The sequence below is a fragment of the Lissotriton vulgaris genome, chromosome 9, assembly GCF_964263255.1.
Source record: "Lissotriton vulgaris chromosome 9, aLisVul1.2, whole genome shotgun sequence".
In the NCBI taxonomy this organism is placed as follows: Eukaryota; Metazoa; Chordata; class Amphibia; order Caudata; family Salamandridae; genus Lissotriton; species Lissotriton vulgaris.
Window position 1 is genome coordinate 90,754,844 of NC_141697.1, and position 19,814 is coordinate 90,774,657.

The 19,814-nt window shown below is 44.9% G+C and overlaps 1 protein-coding gene across 1 annotated transcript; it reads left to right on the forward strand.

Moving 5' to 3' along the window:
• Positions 1 to 521: 521 nt before the first annotated feature.
• On the forward strand, positions 522 to 19,424 carry LOC147689652 (uncharacterized). The gene is made up of 2 exons (XM_086939430.1): positions 522 to 1,771; positions 19,298 to 19,424. The coding sequence occupies exons 1-2, from the start codon at positions 522 to 524 to the stop codon at positions 19,422 to 19,424; spliced, it is 1,377 nt and encodes a 458-aa protein (XP_086795556.1).
• Positions 19,425 to 19,814: the final 390 nt, after the last annotated feature.

Genomic DNA, 19,814 nt, shown 5'->3' on the forward strand with positions numbered 1-19,814 from the left:
GAGGACCGATGGATCTGAGAGGACCACGGCCGAAATCCTTTAAGGAGTTGAGGACTGACTTGAGGGAATGGGATGCTGCCACAGAAACACAGAGTAACAGGTCAAGAGCGGAAGCTGAATGGGGAAGTCGAGACAATGGGACATTGTCTCACTGCGGGGCTAGCGAAAGCGGTCAGGAGTGGGACGGTAAGAGTCAGGAGAGTAGAGGAGCTACCCGTCATATCCACGGTGGAAGTAGGCAGGAGCGAGAAGGTAGAAGTACAGAGTGTGGAGGGGCGTCTCGTCTCATTCACAGTGAGGGAGACCGAAGGACGCAAGAGTACAGGGATAGCTTTAAGTGCACCCTCCATGCACCTGGCGATAACATACAGCATTGGAATCGCGGGAACATGGGGAGCCACGAGGTGTCTCACCATGCGTCCAGCGATCATGGGCAGGAGCGGGATCGCAGGAACATGGGGAGCCGCGAAGGGTCATGCCATGTGTCGAGCGATCATGGACAGCAGGGGAATTGTGAAAGCATGGGGAATAATGGAGTGTCTTACCATGCACCTAGAGAAACCAGGCAGAATGGGAAATGTGGGACTATGGGGAGTAGAGAGGTGTTTCACCATACACCAAGAGAGGATAGAACTGCATGGGACCTGGAGAGATGGGAGCATGGGAGGACTCCCCATAACACGCCTGAGCCCAGACGTAGGACTCAGAGCTGTGATGGGAGAGACGTAAATGGGCTCTCTAGAGACAGCACACTGAAAGCTGTGATAAAGGCAAAAAGGCTTGATGTGACCAGTTTAAAATCTGACCTGGACGAGATAATAGATGGTACGTTGCCTTTAGAAAGGATTGACATGTACGAGCAAGACGAGCTGCTGTTTATAGCAAAGGATATTACTCGAAAGGCAAGAGCAACTCACGAGAAATTGTCTGAACTGGCAGACAAGTATATGGTAGACTTGTTGAGAACAAAGGCATTACAGGGTAACCATAGGTTGCATTATTCAGATCAGGACCTGGATGAGAGGAGGACAATTGGATTAAAAACACGCATAAGAGAACTGATAACAGGAATAAGAGCATGGAGAGATCTGGATAAATGGGAAGAAAGGTGGTCCAAGAAAGGGACTGTCAGGCGGAGCGCGATTGTGATGTCCCCGGAGGGAGGGCCACTGCGGATGGAGGCATTCCCTTTGCGAGAAATAGTGAATGGGAGTTATGTACATGTGCCCTGGAGTAGGGGAGATTTGGCTGCGTTTACCAATTCATTTCTGAAGTTAAGAGAGAATCCTGTAGAATGGTACAAACAGGTAGAGAGGTTTGTAAAGATTTTGAAAGTACTGTGGATTGATTTGAACACTTTATTTGACATTGTGGTCCCAGGAGACTTGTGGACAGCATGCAAAGTTAGTGTCGAATGGCCCACAGAAGAACCAAAAAGAGATGCTCGTACTAATGGTCCGTCAGAAAGAGTAATGATAAAATATGAAAAGGTGATGACATGGCTGAAAGACAAGGTGCCACCGCAGGATATAGATTGGGTGAAAATAGACCGGACTAGACAGGAACCCAAGGAGACAGTCCATGAATTTTATGAGCGATTGCTGAAAACGTTCAAACAATACAGTGGGTTAGATGTAATGGATCCCAAAGACATAGGACAGTTTGTATCGAAGTTCGTTTTGGGGTTGAGACCTGATATTTGTTTGATGATTCAGCAACACTTAATTTGCTGGCAAAACAAACCATTGGATGAAATTTTGAGATGCGCAAGGTATTTCAGTGACGAAATAGATTCCAAAGCAAAGAAACGTAAGGAGAAGTTGATGATGGTTCAGATGCAGTCGGCTGGAAAGGGTGGACAGCAGCAACAGGGAACAGGGATGATGGGAAGGCGATCAAATAGTCAAAATAGGGACAACGAGGAAAATCCGAGACCTAGAATAGACTTTGCTACATTGAAAAAGACGACAAAGTGTCACCAGTGTCACCAGGTGGGACATTGGAAACGTGAGTGTCCCTATAACCCTGAAAACGGAGAACTGGAAGTAGAGGAGGAGGAAGTTCAGACCGTTCCAGTCCAAGGGGTGACAGTACCAAAGGGTAAGGTGGCCAAAGGGGGGACTTCGGCTCCTCGAGCTCAGTTCCCGCAACCACCAAAGATTACGACAGGGGGCAAGACCTATCGACAAATGCCTCTTTTAGTAGGAGGAGAAGAGTGTTACTACGTTGATCCACTGACTGGACGGCGTGTGAGTAGAGAGGAGGACTGTACCCTCGGGGCAGTTCTAGAGGTGGACCAAAGGGGACCGTTTGTTGAGGCTGAGGTGGCGGGGTGTCCTACGACATTCTTAGTAGATACCAGAGCTACTCGATCGACTTTGAGATCAGTCGTGGTTCCGGATCTGCCAATGTCGGGGGAAACAATTCAAGTGGTAGGAGTCGCAAATAGGAGAATGACTAACCCTTTGACAGAACCAGTGCTAGTGAGAATAGGAAACTACAGCGATGAACATCAGTTTGTAGTATGTGATTCTAGCCCTGTGTGTCTGTTAGGAAGAGACTTATTGTGCAAACTAAATTGCACAATATACTGCACGCCTCAGGGAGTAGAGGTACAGACTAACGACGATGATGCCACCTTTAAAGTTGCAAATTCAAGAGTATGCGTAGAACTGTATCCTACCCTGACGGTGGAAGAGCTCCCTTGGGACTTATGAGATACTGTGTGATCTGAAGTATGGGATTTCAGTGGAGAAGAGATAGGATTGATTAAAGGAGTAGAACCAGTGAAAATCATGATAAAACCAAACGTTGAATATCCAAGAACGCCTCAATACAAATTGACCACGGAGACGATTGCAGGAATAAAACCCGTGATCGACTCCATGATTAAGCAGGGAATACTGAAGGAAATTGTGGGTAGTCCATGCAACTCCCCGATTATGGGTTTGCAGAAACCTAGCGGGAAATTTAGAATAGTACAGGATCTCCGAAGGGTTAATAACATAGTTGTTTCATGTTGTCCAGTGGTACCGAATCCATCAGTGATATTGTTTCAGATACCATTCCAAGCTGAGTGGTTCACAGTGATAGATCTTTGCCAGGCTTTCTTTTCAATTCCATTAGATGAGGAGAGCCAGTTTCTTTTTGCATTTAAGCTGGAAAATCGTGTCCTAACATGGTGTTGTATCCCACAGGGGTATACAGAAAGCCCATCGATTTTCAAACAGCTACTGAAGAAAAATCTTGAAAGTCTAGTACTACCACAGAACTCGGTTCTAGTTCAGTACATAGACGACCTACTTGTTGCGTCAGGAACAGAAGAAGCTTGTAAGATGTACACCATGCCCTTGCTGAACCATTTAGCTGAAAATGGGCATAAGGTGTCTCCGAGCAAATTGCAGTACTGTCTGACAGAAGTACAGTACTTGGGTCACCGAATTGAAAAAGGAAAGCGGAAGGTGTCACTAGACAGGATAGAGGCGATCATGAAGATGAATTCACCTACGACACAAAGAGAGGTCAGAATGTTCCTAGGAATGGTTGGTTATTGCCGACAGTGGATAGCTAACTTTTCCCTGAAAGCAAAACCCTTACAAAAACTGACGCACAAGGAGGTGAGTGATCCGGTACCATGGGACAAGGATTGTTTGATGTCGTTCCTACAGCTGAGAGAGGACTTGTGCCGTGCTCCAGCTTTGGGAATGCCTGATTACGAAAAACCATTTTTACTTTACTGTTGCGAAAGAGAAGGTTGTGCGTTGTCAGTCCTAGCACAAATTCATGGAAATGCCCGTAGACCAGTTGCATATTTTTCGGCTACTTTAGATCCAGTAGCCGCAGCGTTGCCCGGATGTCTCAAATCCGTTGCTGCAACGGGTGTCAGCATTGAAAGGTGTGAAAGCATTGTGATGGGACATCAATTAGTGGTGTATGTACCTCATTCTGTAGAACTGTTAATGACCAGGGCCAAGACACAGCACTTGACCAATAATAGGCTCACGCGCTACGAGCAAGTTATTCTTGCTGCGGAGAACGTAACCCTTAAGAGGTGCTCTGTTTTGAATCCTGCCACTTTGATGCCACTCCCTAATGATATAGAAGATGAAGAATGTGAAGATCACGATTGCCTTGATGTGACTGAACTATGCACCAAGCCAAGACCAGATATTGTGGATGAGCCGTTGACTGACCCTGATGAAATTTTCTTTGTTGATGGCTCATGTGTAAGAGACGATACTGGTCAGTTGAGAGCAGCTTATGCTGTTTGCACCATTACTGGAGTTGTGGAAGCCGCTTGCCTGGAAGGAGTACACTCCGCTCAGGTAGCTGAAATCATTGCATTGACACATGCCTGTTTAGCAGGTAGCAAAATTCGAGTCACCATTTACACAGATAGCCAATATGGTTTCGGTGTAGTTCATGACTTTGGGCAATTGTGGTCTCAGAGAGGTTACGTGACTTCTTCAGGTTCGCCTATTCGAAATGGGGAGTTTGTGCGACTATTGTTAGAAGCGTTACAAGGTCCGGCAGCAATTGCCATTGTTAAATGTGCAGCACACACCAAAGGTACAGATTTTGTGTCCCAAGGAAATCGGTATGCCGACGAGGTTGCTCGTTACTGTGCGGAGCAAGGACACTCTTTCACGGAAGTGGAAGTGGGTGGGACACAGGAAAAGACAGAGTTAAACACGATGCTAGAAACAGTTGATACAAGTCAAAAGTGATCAAGAACCGAGTGTGAGGACAAGAAATAGGAGAACAAGGCGTGGAGAAGCTAGTTGGCCTGAAAGGAAGAAGAGGCTGAGCTTGAAGCCAACTCCAGAGAGAACTCTTGCTCCTATATCTGAAGACTCAGATCTGGACGAAGGTGCACAGACTCAAGAACAGGAGTGTCCAAGAAGATCAAGGAGGGTGCGAGTGCCCTGCAGAAGATACGCCACTCCTGAGTGGACCTACCTAGCAGCAGATGTCTAGTGCACGGAGATCCGGGAGGGTGAGGGAAGTGACAGTGACCAGTACTGACCCAATCATAACATTGGAAGTGGTGTTGTTGGTACCTGGACTTGAGATCGAAGGGTTGCTGACACTCACTGTCCCCAATCCTCCTTATCTGAGCAGAATAAGAGAACTAGTTTTAAACAGAGTAGAATTTCCGACTTTTGGTCCAACGATACCAGCACTCAAGGAGATCATTCTTCGCTTAGAAATTTTAGAATACGTGATTAGAGCCGCTGGAACACGCATGATTACAGACTGCTAAAGACTTTGTAAATAAACAGATTGAGAGATAACCTAGCGCCAAGTGGACGGAGAAGGGCTAGGGTTGTCTGTTGCTATAATTCAAAAGACTGATCTTGCAAAAGGGATTATCAGCTTCCAGGTGTGGTTCGAAAAGACCGAATAAGCAAAGAAAACACTGTTGAAGGAGCAAAGAAAAGAGACTTTGTGTTGTGACAGAAAAATAGAACTACACTGTCTTGAGATCATGGAGGCCGGCAACCCGAACCGCAAGGCAAAATGCATAGTAGGCACACTTTTAGTGGGAGTAATTTTTCTTATAGTTTTAGTAGTTACTGTATCATATATAGTGGGACATGAAAATGAGGAGAAGGCAACAAAAGAAGCAAAAGTTGTAGTGACACCGAAACCTATTACTGCTGGTCAAAGGGGGGACAATACAGAGAAAGATAAAGCTTTGCAGGCAGCAGAAACTCGTAGGTTGCACGTAGATGAATCACAAGGAAATTTCAAATCGAATGCATATGCTAAATTACTTTATGAATACGTTGATGCAATGGATGCAAAGGACTGCTATGTCTGCATGCAATTGCCAGCCTCTGTGGACGAAGGTATTAGGTACCATCATCTTCCATTGACATATGGAATCACATGTAGTTTGTTGCTTAGTATATTTTATGGAGACGATAGCTTTGAGTATTATTTTTCAAACTTTGACGCTGTTTTACCAGAGGTCCCGGCCTACAAGCATATGAACAAGTGGCATTATTATAAGAGTGAAGATCGATTAAGGAAATTTTTCATTCCTTGGAGAACGCTGGATACTTCATATGGCCGAAGAAATAATTTGACTTGTAAAGTATCAGAAATTGAGAAAAAGTTTATAGGGCAGGTGGATGATCGATATAGGAGGCAGAAGATCCTAAAGGCTTCGGGCCAATGGAAAACAAATTGGACCGAGGAGGAAAAGTCACACAAAAGGAAGGGTAGTAATGGTCCAATAGCTTTAGATCGAGAGCAAAGAGGGAAACTATGTATATACAGGGGTAAAACCTACTATGAGAATATGTTTGTGGGAGAAGTAAGTTGTGAACATGCTTTCCAAATAGAATACTATACAAAGGATTTCTTGAAGAGAATGCAGGTGATCCCAAATGTATATTTTGTCTGTGGAAGAAATGCATACGTGAATCTACCGGATAATTGGTACGGATCATGTTATTTAGCAATTGTCTTCCCCAAAATATACTATGCTAAGGATCTAGAAATCATAGAGGGAAGAACTCAAGTCAGAGGGAGAAGGGATGTAAGCAATGATGAGGTAAATAATTGGAGACGTATTTGGTGCTATGTTCCCTCTTTTAGGGCTAATACTGAATGATGTCAAGATTAGGAGATTGGCAACAGTTGTAGATAGGTTGTCTGCCAGTACTGCTAGATCACTAATGCTGGTGGAGGGAGAGATGCAATCGATAAGGGCAATGGTTCTCCAGAACCGACTTGCTCTAGACGTTCTGTTAGCCAAAGAGGGAGGAGTCTGTAAGGCTTTGAAGGTCCAGGAATGTTGCACTTACATTTCAGATAATTCAAAACCTTTTGAAAAATATATACGGAACATCACTGAAATCCATCATGAGATTGAAGATCTGACACAGGTGAATGTGTGGGAAAAAGTGGGTCATGGAATGGGTAACGTTGGAGGTTGGTTTGCCAACCTAGGGAAGGGTTTCATTTGGTACATACTGAAACCTATCATCATAATAGTGATTTGTGTAATCACATTGTGGGGGTTGGTGCGATTGTATCAATGGTATAGATCAAATAGGTTGCAAAGATCCATGAGAGAGCAGGAGCAGAGGTTAGCTGCATTGCAGGATAACCAGTACAGGAGTCTGAGGGCTCTAGAGATGATGCAGCGAGGGAGCACTGCAACGAGCTCTGTTTGATTCAATTCATACCCTCAGGGATGGTGTTGTGATGGTGATGACCTCTAAAGGTCATCAAAGGGGGGAATTGAGAGAGCACAAATCAAGTAAAATGTAGAGGTGCACCATATTTACAAGCACGTTGCACCAGTCTAGTTAAAGGAACACATAAGAGTGTAGAATTTATAGAGTGCATACATATAAGAGTGTTTAATTAATACAGAATGCATATATCAGTATGAAAAGCTAATGTAGGAGTGTTTAGAGATGTTAGAATGATATTACATTCCATGTTATGTGACTGTTGCAGAGGAGAATGTAATGCTGCTAAACGTAGAAATGTGTAGGCCTCATGGCAGTTCACTGAGAAAGAATACGTGCCTTTACAATTTCACATGATATGGATTACTGTTGTCATAATTCAAAGTATTATTGATCATAGAACTGAAAATATACGTTTTATAGAAGTGTTCCCTATAACCAGTTGTGTGTAATAAGTTAGAATACTGTTTAGGCTGAGAAATAAAGGTTCATAGTGTGCACAGGCCCGTTTCATGTAATTCTAGTAGGCCTGAAGAGATAAGGTTGTTTCTTTTGATCTGCATGTGCTAGTTAGAATTAGGTTGTGTTAAGCATAAATCGTGGACCATGCTCAAAGGTTTACGACTTGTGAGATAAGCTGGAGGCCGGAATTTGGGGCCCACTTCATGGGTGTCTGTTTGCAGGTGCGAGGGGGTTCCAATCAAGAGAGTGATGAATAGAGCTCTGTTCTGGGAGACAGGCACAGGCCTGGAGGAGGGTTCAGGAATTTCCTGGGGGGTACCGTCTTGCCGGAGAAGAGCCTGAGAAGCAAGGTCAACGCTAACAAGGAGCCCAGAGGAGTATCAGCATGGAAAAAGCCAGAACCGACACCACGTGAGGGGTGTACGTGAGGGGCGTCTCTGAGGGGCGTTTCTACTGTAATTGTGATTTTGTATCAGGGACAGCACCCCTGGGTGGAGGTAGAGCAGATGGCCTAGGGAACCTAAGAGAGCGGATGGGTAGGCAGATAGCGCATAACTGCGATGCACAGATTTACAACAAAGACTAAGGTAAAGTGAGTGATCTTCTTTGGAAATCACCACGGCTGACACCTTTTTAGGTTAAGATTTTGCTAAGTAGGGATGTCACTTAGTCTAGTGTAGGGACAGTCTAATTTGGATTTTCCTTCCCTTTTGTAAATGTCGCACAAGTTACAACTTGTGTCTATTCTTGCAACCTTGATGATCTTTGAATTAGTTTTGGTGGTATTCTTCTGTCGCCTAAGAGCATTTAGAGAATTCATGTTTGTACTAATGTCAGTGTACCTTTTGAACCTTATATTGAGATGTTTGTATCTCCAGTTATCTTTGGCTTTATAATAAAACTTTTAAAACTTATTCGTAGTAAGTGGTTTTTCAGAGTTGTGCAAAGTCTTAAAACTGATTAACCTAGTAGTGGATTGCTTTTTACTCTATGACAGGTAATAAAGGTTCAGTCGACCTGAGTTGGGATCTAGATCTATAGTGATCTGATAAGAGATCAAAAATCCCGCCGTAACACAATTTAGTAATTCGATCAATGTTTGTTCAGCTAAACTAAATGTTCTTCACAAGCATAAAGACAAAGTCTTCGAATCTGCAAACTCTGGATATTGATAGCCTTAAAATGAAGCCTCTGGCATTTCAGTGAGCTTGCAGTAATATCTGGTTTCTGCAGTTCCAGGGACAGCATCAGTACTTGCTACAAGGATCCCTAACTGCCTTGGAGTTGTGCACGTCTTTGAGAAATGCATGTGTGTGTGTGCGTGTTCCTACACACACTCCTGACTGCACTCCTATTGTATTCAGCAGCTAAAGAGATTATATCCCCTTCCACCACCTCTACCTCCTCCTCTTTGATGAAATGCCTCGTGGGTTACCCCCTCAAGGTGCAGCTGCATGAGTTGCCATTAGGGTTATTAGGTAGCCTAACACTATAACTGAGGCACTCAGTACTCTGGGTTGAATACTAGCAGGGTTGACCATGTACCTGACTTAAGGTTTGGGGGCAGGTTGTTCCGCTCTTTATTACAAGTGCATTACATCTAATGGCCCATGCAATGTAGCAGGCGATATACCTATCACGTTGCGATAGAGTAACACATCTGCCAAACTCTAAATCAGGCTCTCTCCCATTTATAGTTATGAGAGGGAAACATTGTTTACAACGCGGGGATTACATTGCGATGCTATTACATTGTGGTTTTCACAACGCAAGTTGTTACAACAACTTGTGCTGGATGGCGCTCTAGGACAAGGAATAGTATAATTTACTATCCAACACTTTCCGTACTGTATGTAGACTGGAGTTGGAATAGTAAATTATACTACTCCTAAATCTAGCGCGCTCCAATGCAAGTCATTGTAATGACTTGCGTTGTAAAAAACGCAATGTAATGTACCGTGATGTAAATGTATGCGTTGTAACATCATACATCCGTTATGAGATCTATAAAATTAAAACAGCTTACTGTCTAATAGGATCTGAATTTCCAATATTTAAATGAAATATATGGAGTGTGTAAAGCTTATAGGCAAGGAAGGAAGGGGAGAGAAAGAGAGCCTTTTTGCATCTAGTACTAGACTCAGTCAAAGAAAACCATCTTGCATTTGGCCTTCACCACTTGACGTGATACAGCATCAACCTCTCCATCTATCACCAGCCTAGAAGCATCCCTCACCTTGCCTAGTGCTAACTCACCATGGTCAGCATCCATTAATACAACATTCCTTTAACACCAGCACCTCATCCACAGGAGCAGCGCCCCCTTCGCACACTCATGTCATCCTTTCGGTAAACATCCTTTACCACGCGGATTTTACTACGCGTGGCCTTTACAACGCGTCCATTACAACGCAAGTCGTTACCACAACTTGCTCTGGAGGGCGCTAAAGGATTAAAAATAGTAAATTTACTATCCCAACACCTTCCCTAGGGTCCACGGGACTGGTGTTAGAATAGTAAATTATACTATGCGAAATCCGCGCTCCCAACGCAAGTCGTGGTAACGACTTGCGTTGTAAGGGACGCGGTGTAAAGGGATGCGTTGTGACGGTACGCGTTGTACCGTCATACATCCCATCCTTTCTCTTCTACAACCAGTCCACAAAACGCAGCCTCCAACATCTGTCACCAGCCTCAACCACCCCCATATTTTAGAAAAGTCACCTCCATCTCTGCCAATCTGCCATCATCGTCTCTCATGCGTCCTCCAACTTCCCACTGTGGTCCTCCAAGCTGCCTCCTAAAAACCCTTCCGTTGGATGAAAGGCGCAGTTGCCCTTAAGGTCTTTCATTTGTTTGCTGTTGACATTGATGTTTGTTCATCCATCAAAGAACGCCCTATATACATGTGAATGCAATTGACAATCGTTCAGCATTTACACACTGTGTGGGTGTATATTTGGAAGGATGTCAAGGTATGTCACAAGGAAGATGAACAGCAAACACTCTGGAAAATGGCGAGAGATGTTCCCTCGGATAAATTCGGTCAGAGGGATGCTGCACTTCATGACATATGTTTCCTTTCATCAGTCTGGAAACTACATCAGTCAGAAGCGGCAGCAACATGCAAACGTTCCACTGGATGGAGACAAATGGATAACAAGCGCCTAGCAACGTTTGATGAACATCTCCTAGCAGGGCACCCATCCTGAGCATCCTTTGCAGTCTTTCCAACTCAGCTGCCTGCTACAATTAAAAAAAACAACTGCTTCCAAAAGTAGTTTATCCTCTCCGGCTCCTGAGGCAGGCAATGATATTGAAAGCACCAGGGAAAACACAATGTGCAAGCAATTTCTGAAAAACAGCAACACACAAGTTCGCCTTATTTCCCAAGGTTGACATTCCTTATTGGCGAGACGCTGCTCTGTTCGTGAGATCTGCCCACATCTCCTCCCGCGTTCTACTGGGAAATGCTGGCCTGGCCTCTACTCAGGGTCGGTACTCTTAATAAAATATTTTCCAAAGAGTGCTGGAGTTTCTTTATGAGCAAAAGAAAACTGTTCGTCAGAGGTGATCAAAAGTACGAGGCCAGCAATTAACAGTTTATTCAGTACTTGAACAGGGGCTGGTTCTTTCCTTAAAAGTAGCAATAATAATAGAGGTGATCAAAAAATAATATTAGCGATGATAAAAAAAAATTATATCATAGGTGATAAAAAAAATGTAAGTGCCACGGCTCATTCTTGAAGCGTCGTTTTACATTTTGCTATGATCTATTATACTTTTAGAAGTGTTCGGTTTTTAGTTTGCTAAATTTTACCATGTGTTTACTCTGTACAGAATGTCCTTGCCGAAATGAAGAAAATGTGGGTTTTTAAGGAGTAAGTGATTTTAGATTACCTTCATTATTTTTTATTTTTTTAATAGAGTTTTATATAGCTAGAACTGTATCAGAGCACTTTACATAGCACGAATTTCGTTCCATGAGAACACATTCATTTTGTTAGGACCGGGGAGATTAAGTGATTTGTAGGACTGGGCAAAGCACTACGGTACGCTCGCATAGTTTGCGAAGTTTGCGCTACTTCGCACTACGCGAACTGCACGTAGCACAGTGCAAACAAGCGTAGCGTAGCGTAGTGCAGCGGTCATTTTTTGCTTGCTCGCGGTCCTCAACATCAAGTTGGCGACCGCGAGCAAGCAAAATGACATCCCGGCGAGACTTTTTCCTTGTTCGCGATCAGCAACATCAAGATGCTGATCGCGAGCATGGAAAATTAACCTCCCGGCGAGATTCTCAATGCAGGGAGGTCAGGTTTCTCATTGGGAGTGGTCACGTATGCTCGTGTTGAGAAAGCTGCCGCTAGAGTAAAAATCTACTTGAGCGGCAGAAAACTACAGCTCGCACTGTGCAAGATGCCGTTTTCAATGATTGAACAGTGCCGTCCGCACTGTGCAATCATTGAAAACGGCATCTTGCACAGTGCGAACATGCTACTACGCAGTTCGCGTAGTGATACACGTAGCTCGCGTAGTGCGGAGTGAACTTTGTGTAGCTTCGCGAAGCACTACTTCGCAACTACGTCCAGCCCTAGTGATTTGCCCAGAATCGCAGGATGTTGAGCGTCATTGCTGAGACGCGAACCCGGATCCCTAGCTTCCACGTCGACCGCTCTAGCCCCAAGGCTACATCAAAATAAATATCAATTTTACATTTGTAGTAACAAATTATTTCTTTAATTAAGCATACATTGTACTTCTGTTGCAAGCAAAAAATGACACTAAATCAACTCTTATCTTTAATTTACTTGTAATTTATAAAGAGAAGATTTAGTTAGCTCGGCCAGGGTTAATGATGAAAACTGGGATATATCACTTTAATACACATATTACAGTAAAAAGGAGTGTGATTCTGGATTTTTACCTGAAGGAGGATACAGTAGGGACTGCAACGAAGCTTCTAAACTAGGGACCTCTCGCATAAACAGTTTCTCTGATGTAACCTTGTCAGAGGCTTGAAATGTGATGAAAGAGAAAAATACAATTTAGAAAATGACACAAAATTGTTCAAATTGGGTCAAGGGAAAAAACAATATGTTTTTTAAAAAATCCGCATCTCCAAAAGCGCCAAAAGTTTGTAAATCGCCTATGGAGGTGGGTGATCGTAATCGCGGTACAATTTCAGGGCAACTGCGAGGAGCAGGGGTCGTGTAAACCATGGTGGCTTTTTCCATTCAAGAAATGTATCTTTCCACTTTAGAAGGACTTAAGTAGCTCGACATCTTTTCACATTGCGGCAAAATAGCACAAAGAAGTGCTTAAAAGACAATGCCAGGTGCACAGTGAGAGAACCAAGGCGGCACCTCCATTTGTAAGGTAAGGCAGTGTCACACAGAACTTAAAGCACTTTGACATTCGGCAACATTGTCAGTGTAAAACATTATCCTGGAACATGAGGATGGCAGTCAGCAATGTTTGTAACAGCAACCTAACAACCTGTCCAGGAAACCTCCAGAAGGACCCAGAGAGTCCCACGAGTATCATTGCCTCACCATTAGGAGAACAGACTGAGCTAAAGACATACTCGGACAGACATGAAGGGTCTTATTCAGAAGCCCAGCATGCAGCGGACGTCACTTCTAATGAAGTTCCAGAGGCTTACAGACTTACCCATATCTATGAGGTCACAAAAGGCCACCCTGCATGTCTTTTCATGGCCTCGTAGATATGGAGTGACACAACGCAGCGCAAGGCACTGCGTTGCCTCACACTGCGATGGGGAGGTATGCCATAGGCGCTGCGTTGGGTGTTCCCATGTAACACCCATGGCATTTGACTCATTCCCAGATGTACAATAAGCTGTAACCCTGGGTATGTGTCATAAGCCTATGCCTTCCTAGGGGTGGAGTGACAGTTGTTTTTGTGAGGGAAGGTGTCCTTTCCTTGCCATTGTCCCTCAAAATCCCCCCTTACTCGGCCCCACCACTGTTACCTGCAGGGACTGCGGCTGGTGCATGCGTTGGCGAATGACAGCCATTTGTGCGCCGGCAGTGTGAAAGAGGACAGGAATGTGCCATATCTCATAGATAAGGCACATTCCTGCCCTTTTCTTCTCGCGTTGGGAAGCGCAGCAGGAAGGCTTGCGGCAATGCCCTACGCCAAAATATTGGAAATGAGGTCCAGAATACTTGAAATGTGCATGGAGTCACAATTTCTAATACTCGCAGGGGTATACCTATTACTTTTGTGGTGCAGAGCAGCGCAGCAAGTCAACTTGCTGCGCTGTCCGGTGTCACGGGGAAAGGGCAGGAATATGCTGTATTTATCCAATTCTGCACATTCCTGTCCATTTACCTTGTGCTGGTGCCGTTTTGGCAGCCTACCACCAATGCAGGTAGCCTTGCACCATGGTGCAAGGGTGCGTGTGTTGCATGCAGGATTGTTGCTGCACAAAAACAATCATGGAACACTTTTTCCTCTTTCCAGTGTGCTGCAGAATGCAGCACACATAGAAAGAGAAACAAACATCACGTTGCGTGGTGCAAGAGCAAACAAAGAGGCTCCTGGAGAGGCATATCTTATTTAAACATTCCGAGATTTACAAAGTCTTGTAAATCTGAGAATGCATAGGAAACCATGGGAGGTGCATCGGAACACCCATACAATGCCCCTGCAACGCCTATGTCAGTCAGAGTGAAGCAACACAACGATTTGTGCTGCGTTGCGTTACTCCATATTTTAGGAACCATGTAAAATGGCTTTGCGTGGTTTCAAAATAAGACTTAACGTTTGCGTCACTCCTGCACCACGTGAGAGAGTGATGCAAACTAGGCCATAAATATGGCCCCAAGTGTTTAAAGGTGGAGCATTTTGCCTTTTCAAACAAAAAGGCAAAATTAATGCAATCCATGCAGTGCCTTAAGGGTAAAACACAGTTCCAGGTACACACCTTGAGTACTAAGCTGGCAGTCACCTATATACAATAACAGAGAATATTGCAGGGTTTTGTCATTTAGTAGCTATTTTCAGCAGGCACTTGGTAGCTGGTGTGTTGTTCAGCCTTGATTCACCCTCTGTTCCATCTGAGCCTTCAGGGCACAGCATTTAGCCTTGCACTCCGTGGTGCCAAGTATAACTGTGCCTAACATATTCTAAGGACAGGATTTCACCTTTTCTCTCCACATGTACCAGAGCCCTTTTTCCTTGCTCGTTCTTGAGGACAACAACAGAAAATGCTTAAGGTCGCGTGCATTCAGAAGAGGAAGAACTCCCTTCTGTGATGGACATTAGTATGCTGCTGAATGCCATGTCCAGTCAGAAGCAGAGATCCCTCAGTCAAAGTGACCTGGGGCGTGTCCTGTGGGTGCAGGTGAGACAGAGTGATGGCATCAGTGGCAGGGGGATCAAGAATGGCACACTGGATGTCAAAAGTGGTCTTATTCAAAATGGAAAAAAAGTCATGACTTTTTAAAACGTTGTAGAACTAAAGCCTATAAAATGCCTTTCTTTTTCTTCCTGCATTATTCCTTGACTCTGCCTGGTCCTGCTTGGCTCTCTCCCCCTTTCCTGATGTTCAGGAGGAGTTTGGTACTTTACTCTTAACACCAGTGCTATCTTCATCTTCAATCAAGATTTACTAAGATTTGCAAAAGAGACCCCCCTTGTGTTTTCACAACAATATGTGACCCTCTAAAAGGAAACACTAGACACCTCTCACATACATAATTCGGTACAGAGGAATGTATGATTTTAGCATGCATGCCTTTAGCATGCATGCCTTTACTGCACATCCTTTAGCATGAATGCCTTTATCACGCAGATACCTTTACATATATAAAACTATATATACTAAAAAAAGCAAAGGTTAAAGTAATGCTATAGGTAAATATGTCAGTGATAACATTAACGGTTTGAACAAAAAAAAACACAGAAATTCACCAGCTATAGTTAGCAGACCAAACATTAACTTGCGCCCACACCATGCACTGTTTTTGACCTCACATATGACATCACTCATGACATGTTCTATGACAGAATTTATGACATCTCTGATGACACCTCAAATTACATCATTGATGACATCACATATACAAACACAGAGCTATTTATCAGATATATCTATAATGTTACTTTAACCTTTTATTACCATACATAAAGCCAACACCTCGCACTGCATGTCCAAAGTTCAGGCCCTGCTACCAATCCCCTCACAGGCAGGGAACTCCAGGGGTTGGCTACAGAGCCTCGCCTGCACCCAGGCCCAGGCACTGTAGCCAGGTGCGAAGTCAACCCAGCCGAAGGAGGCCCACCCTCCCACAGGCAGTGAAAACCACACTGTGCATGGCTTTCGTCACACGCATTGTGGGTTTGGCCACAAAGCTTGGCTTGCAGCCAGGCCGTGAGTCTGGCTCCCCACAGGCAGTCAACCCCATGCTTCAAAGAGCCTTTGGCTCTGCACAGAAGGGTGCCAGCCGCAGGGTTTGACCTGCCACCAAGCCTTGTGGCCATACCCCCAGCCTGATGCTAATCCCTCACTGTGCACTGCCTTTGATATGCACAGTCTAGGGTCGGCCCTGGGGCCTCATGGGGCCGCACACTCTGGGGCAAAACAACTATTAAAGGTTGAGGCGTGCAGCCATTCTTCCTTTGTTACTGGAACTGGCCCGATCGATGGGGTTCCCGGGGCCACACAGGGTGTGCTGACATTATTACATTAAAATGAAAGTAAAACGAGCCTATGGGCTCATTCTACTTTTACTGCATCAGTCCTCTGGTCATATGTCAGCCCCCCCAGCACTGATTTCTTTGGGAGAGGTATCTTTGAAAAGGGGAACATTTTCCCTTCCAGTGGTAGCTCTGCTTAGTGAATTCCTGGTTGGAGCCAGATGAGAGCGATCCGATAGCAGGTATCCACCCACCAGGCACCAGGGAAATTTGGTAGAAAAAAAATGTACAATGGTGGCCCCATTCCCAAAAAAGGTGGCATTAGTCTTTTAGCCCCTCAGGAGGGTGGATGGAGGTGATTACCCTCAATCTGCCCCCTGGGAGCAGAAATCGCATTAGACACCAAGGAAATGTTGTTAAAAAAATGCACCAGGTTGGGGGCACAAAAAGGAGGCATCAGTCCTTCTGCACTCCCTGGGGGCAGATAGCGTTGAGTACCCCCAATAAGCCTCTCTGGAGGATAGAAGCCTCATTAGACACCCGGGAACCCTTCTAAAAAAGGACATGTACAGGGGTGGGGGCTGCCCACCATGGGCATGGTGATGTCTCCACCCCAAAGTGCACAGACAGTCTATCTGTCCCCCTCTGGGGGTTCGATGGTGTAATTAGCCCAATTTGACCCCTGGGGCCAAAACCCTATTAGACACCAATGCCTGCATTCGCGCAGTGCTTTTTGTGTAGCTGTTGCCACCCTGAGCATGGGTCCATGCTCTCCCCCACCTCACAGCCCAATAGATTTTTCACCATCCCTTGGTGGTTGGATAGAGATATTCACCCCCAATATGCTCACTAAGTAGGCATATTTACAACAAGGGGTGGTGAGGGACAGAGTCTCTGAATTAAGCAGAAAGCTCTCACCCAGTCAAGAGATCAGGGCTAGATCCAACACCGTCAATTCAGACACTCTGTTCATCACCACCCCCTTTTGTAAACCACTAAGTAGGCAGACATCCCATTGAAACCAGGGATTTCAAAATAGATACAACAAATAAAAGCACCAGAACCGGTCCTGGAATGCTTGTTTTCCGGTCCAGGGAGGACCTGGCTTGGCAGTTCGGGCTGGACTGCTCCCATGAGGCACAGGGTCAAGACTGATTTGCCTATGGCCAGGTCTAAACTGATGTGGCATGGTGTGTAAAAGAATGATGAATTTAACCCAGATCTCTTGACTTGGGGTGAATGTTTTGATTTGTTATGCATTCCGTTTATCAATTGTGTGTCTTTTGCTTTCTCACCCTAAGTGCACCAACCAGGTATGCCCAGACAAGGTTCCTGACCTCACTGTGCCACTGGAATCAAGCTATCCTGGCTGAAGAGGGGTGAAAAAACGAAATCGGTCCTAGGATGCCTGTTTCTGATCCAGGGAGGACCTGGCTTGGCAGTTTGGGATGGTCTGTTCCCATGAGGGACAGAGTCAAGACTGATTTGCATATGGCCAATTCTAAACTGGGGTGGCAAGGGGAGCAAAAGAATGATGGATTTAACCCAGATCTCTTGACTGGGGGTGAATATATTGATTTGTTCTGCATTCTGTCCATCAATTATGTGTCTTTTGCTTTCTCGCTTTAAGTGCGCCAGGTATGCCCAGACGTGGGTCCTGGGCTCACTGTGCCACTGGAATCAAGCTTTCCTGGCTGAAGAGGGGTGAAACCCCGAAACTGGTCTTAGGATGCTTGTTCTCGGTCCAGGGAGGACCTGGCTTGGCAGTTGGGGCTGAACTGTTCCCATGTGGAACAGGGTCAAGACTGATTTGCATATGGCCAGGTGTAAACTAGGGTGGCATGGTGAGCAAAAGAATGATGGATTTAACCCAGATCTCTTGACTGGGGGTGAATTTTTTGATTTGTTCTACATTCCGTTCACCAATTGTGTGTCTTTTTCTTTTTCGCCCTAAGTACGCCAGGTATACCCAGACGTGGGTCCTGGGCTCACTGTGCCACTGGAATCAAGCTATCCTGGCTTAAGAAGGGTGAAACCCTGAAACCGGTCTTAGGATGCTTGTTTCCGGTCCAGGGAGGACCTGGCTTAGCAGTTCGAGCTGGACTGTTCCCATGAGGCTCAGGGTCAAGACTGATTTGCATATGGCCAGGTCTAAACTGGGGTGGCATGGTGAGCAAAAGAATGATAGATTTTACCCAGATCTCTTGACTGGGGGTGAATGTTTTGATTTGTTCTGCATTCTGTCCATCAGTTGTGTGTCTTTTGCTTTCTTGCCCTAATTGCGCCAGGTATGACCAGACGTGGGTCCTGGGCTCACTGTGCCACTGTAATCAAGCTATCCTGGCTGAAGAGGGGTGAAACCCCAAAACCGGTCCAAGAATGCTTGTTTCCGGTCCAGGGAGGACCTGGCTTAGCAGTTTCGGCTGGAGTGTTCCCATGAGGCTCAGGGTCAAGACTGAATTGCATATGGCCAGGTCTAAACTGGGGTGGCATGGTGAGCAAAAGAATGATGGATTTAACCCAGATCTCTTGACTGGAGATTAATGTTTTGATTTGATCTGCATTCCGTCCATCAATTGTGTGTCTTTTACAATCCAAAATAAGCCTGTTAGGGAGGTTAAGGACTGATTTGATTGGGGCTAGGTTGACTTTCGGTGTTTCAGAGAGAATTACATTACCATAGTCTAATTTAGAAAGTACTAGGGATTGAACAACTAATTTAAAGTCATCAGCATGAATGAAGGGTTTAATTTTCTTGAGGTGATGTAGAGAGAAGAGAGCGCCTTTGGCCATATTTTTTATGTGGGGAGAAAGACTGGGGTTCTGTCCAATGCTGATTCTGAGGGATTTAACTGAGTTCGAGGTGGACAAAGAGCAGTTGAGAGCTTTAAAGTCAGAGATCCAGTTTTGAGTGGGGAGCCAGTTGTTTTTAGGAGTGAAGAGAATGACTTTCGTTTTTTTAGGGTTGAGTTTAAGGTGATTGTGATGGAGCCATTGTTGAATCTTAGTCAGGGCATCATTGAGGTGCAGAATGTCAGCTTGGGAGTTGATTTTACAGTAAAGCTGGATATCGTCATCATGGAGGGGTAGTTGATTTCTGCTTGCTTAAGAATGAGGGTCAGGGGTTCCATGAAGAGGTTAAATAGAGAGGGAGAGAGAATAGAACCCTGGGGAAAACCCAGGAAGACAGGAATAGGTTTAGAGAGGCAATTGCTGATTTTAATTTGTTGGGTTTTGTGCTGAAAGAAGGAGGTGAACCACAGGACAGGACCATTGAAGCCAAAATCGATCTTTGAGGGTGTTGAGTAAGGCGGAGTGGTTAAAAGTATCGAAAGCAGCAGAGAGGTTAAGAAGAATGAAGTGTCGAGGGAGTGATGGATGTCATCAACAATGTTGAGCATAGCAGTTTCAGTACTGCAGCCCTTTCTAAAGCCTAACTGTAATGGGTGAAAAAGACTGAAAGAGTCAATTTGCTTGTCC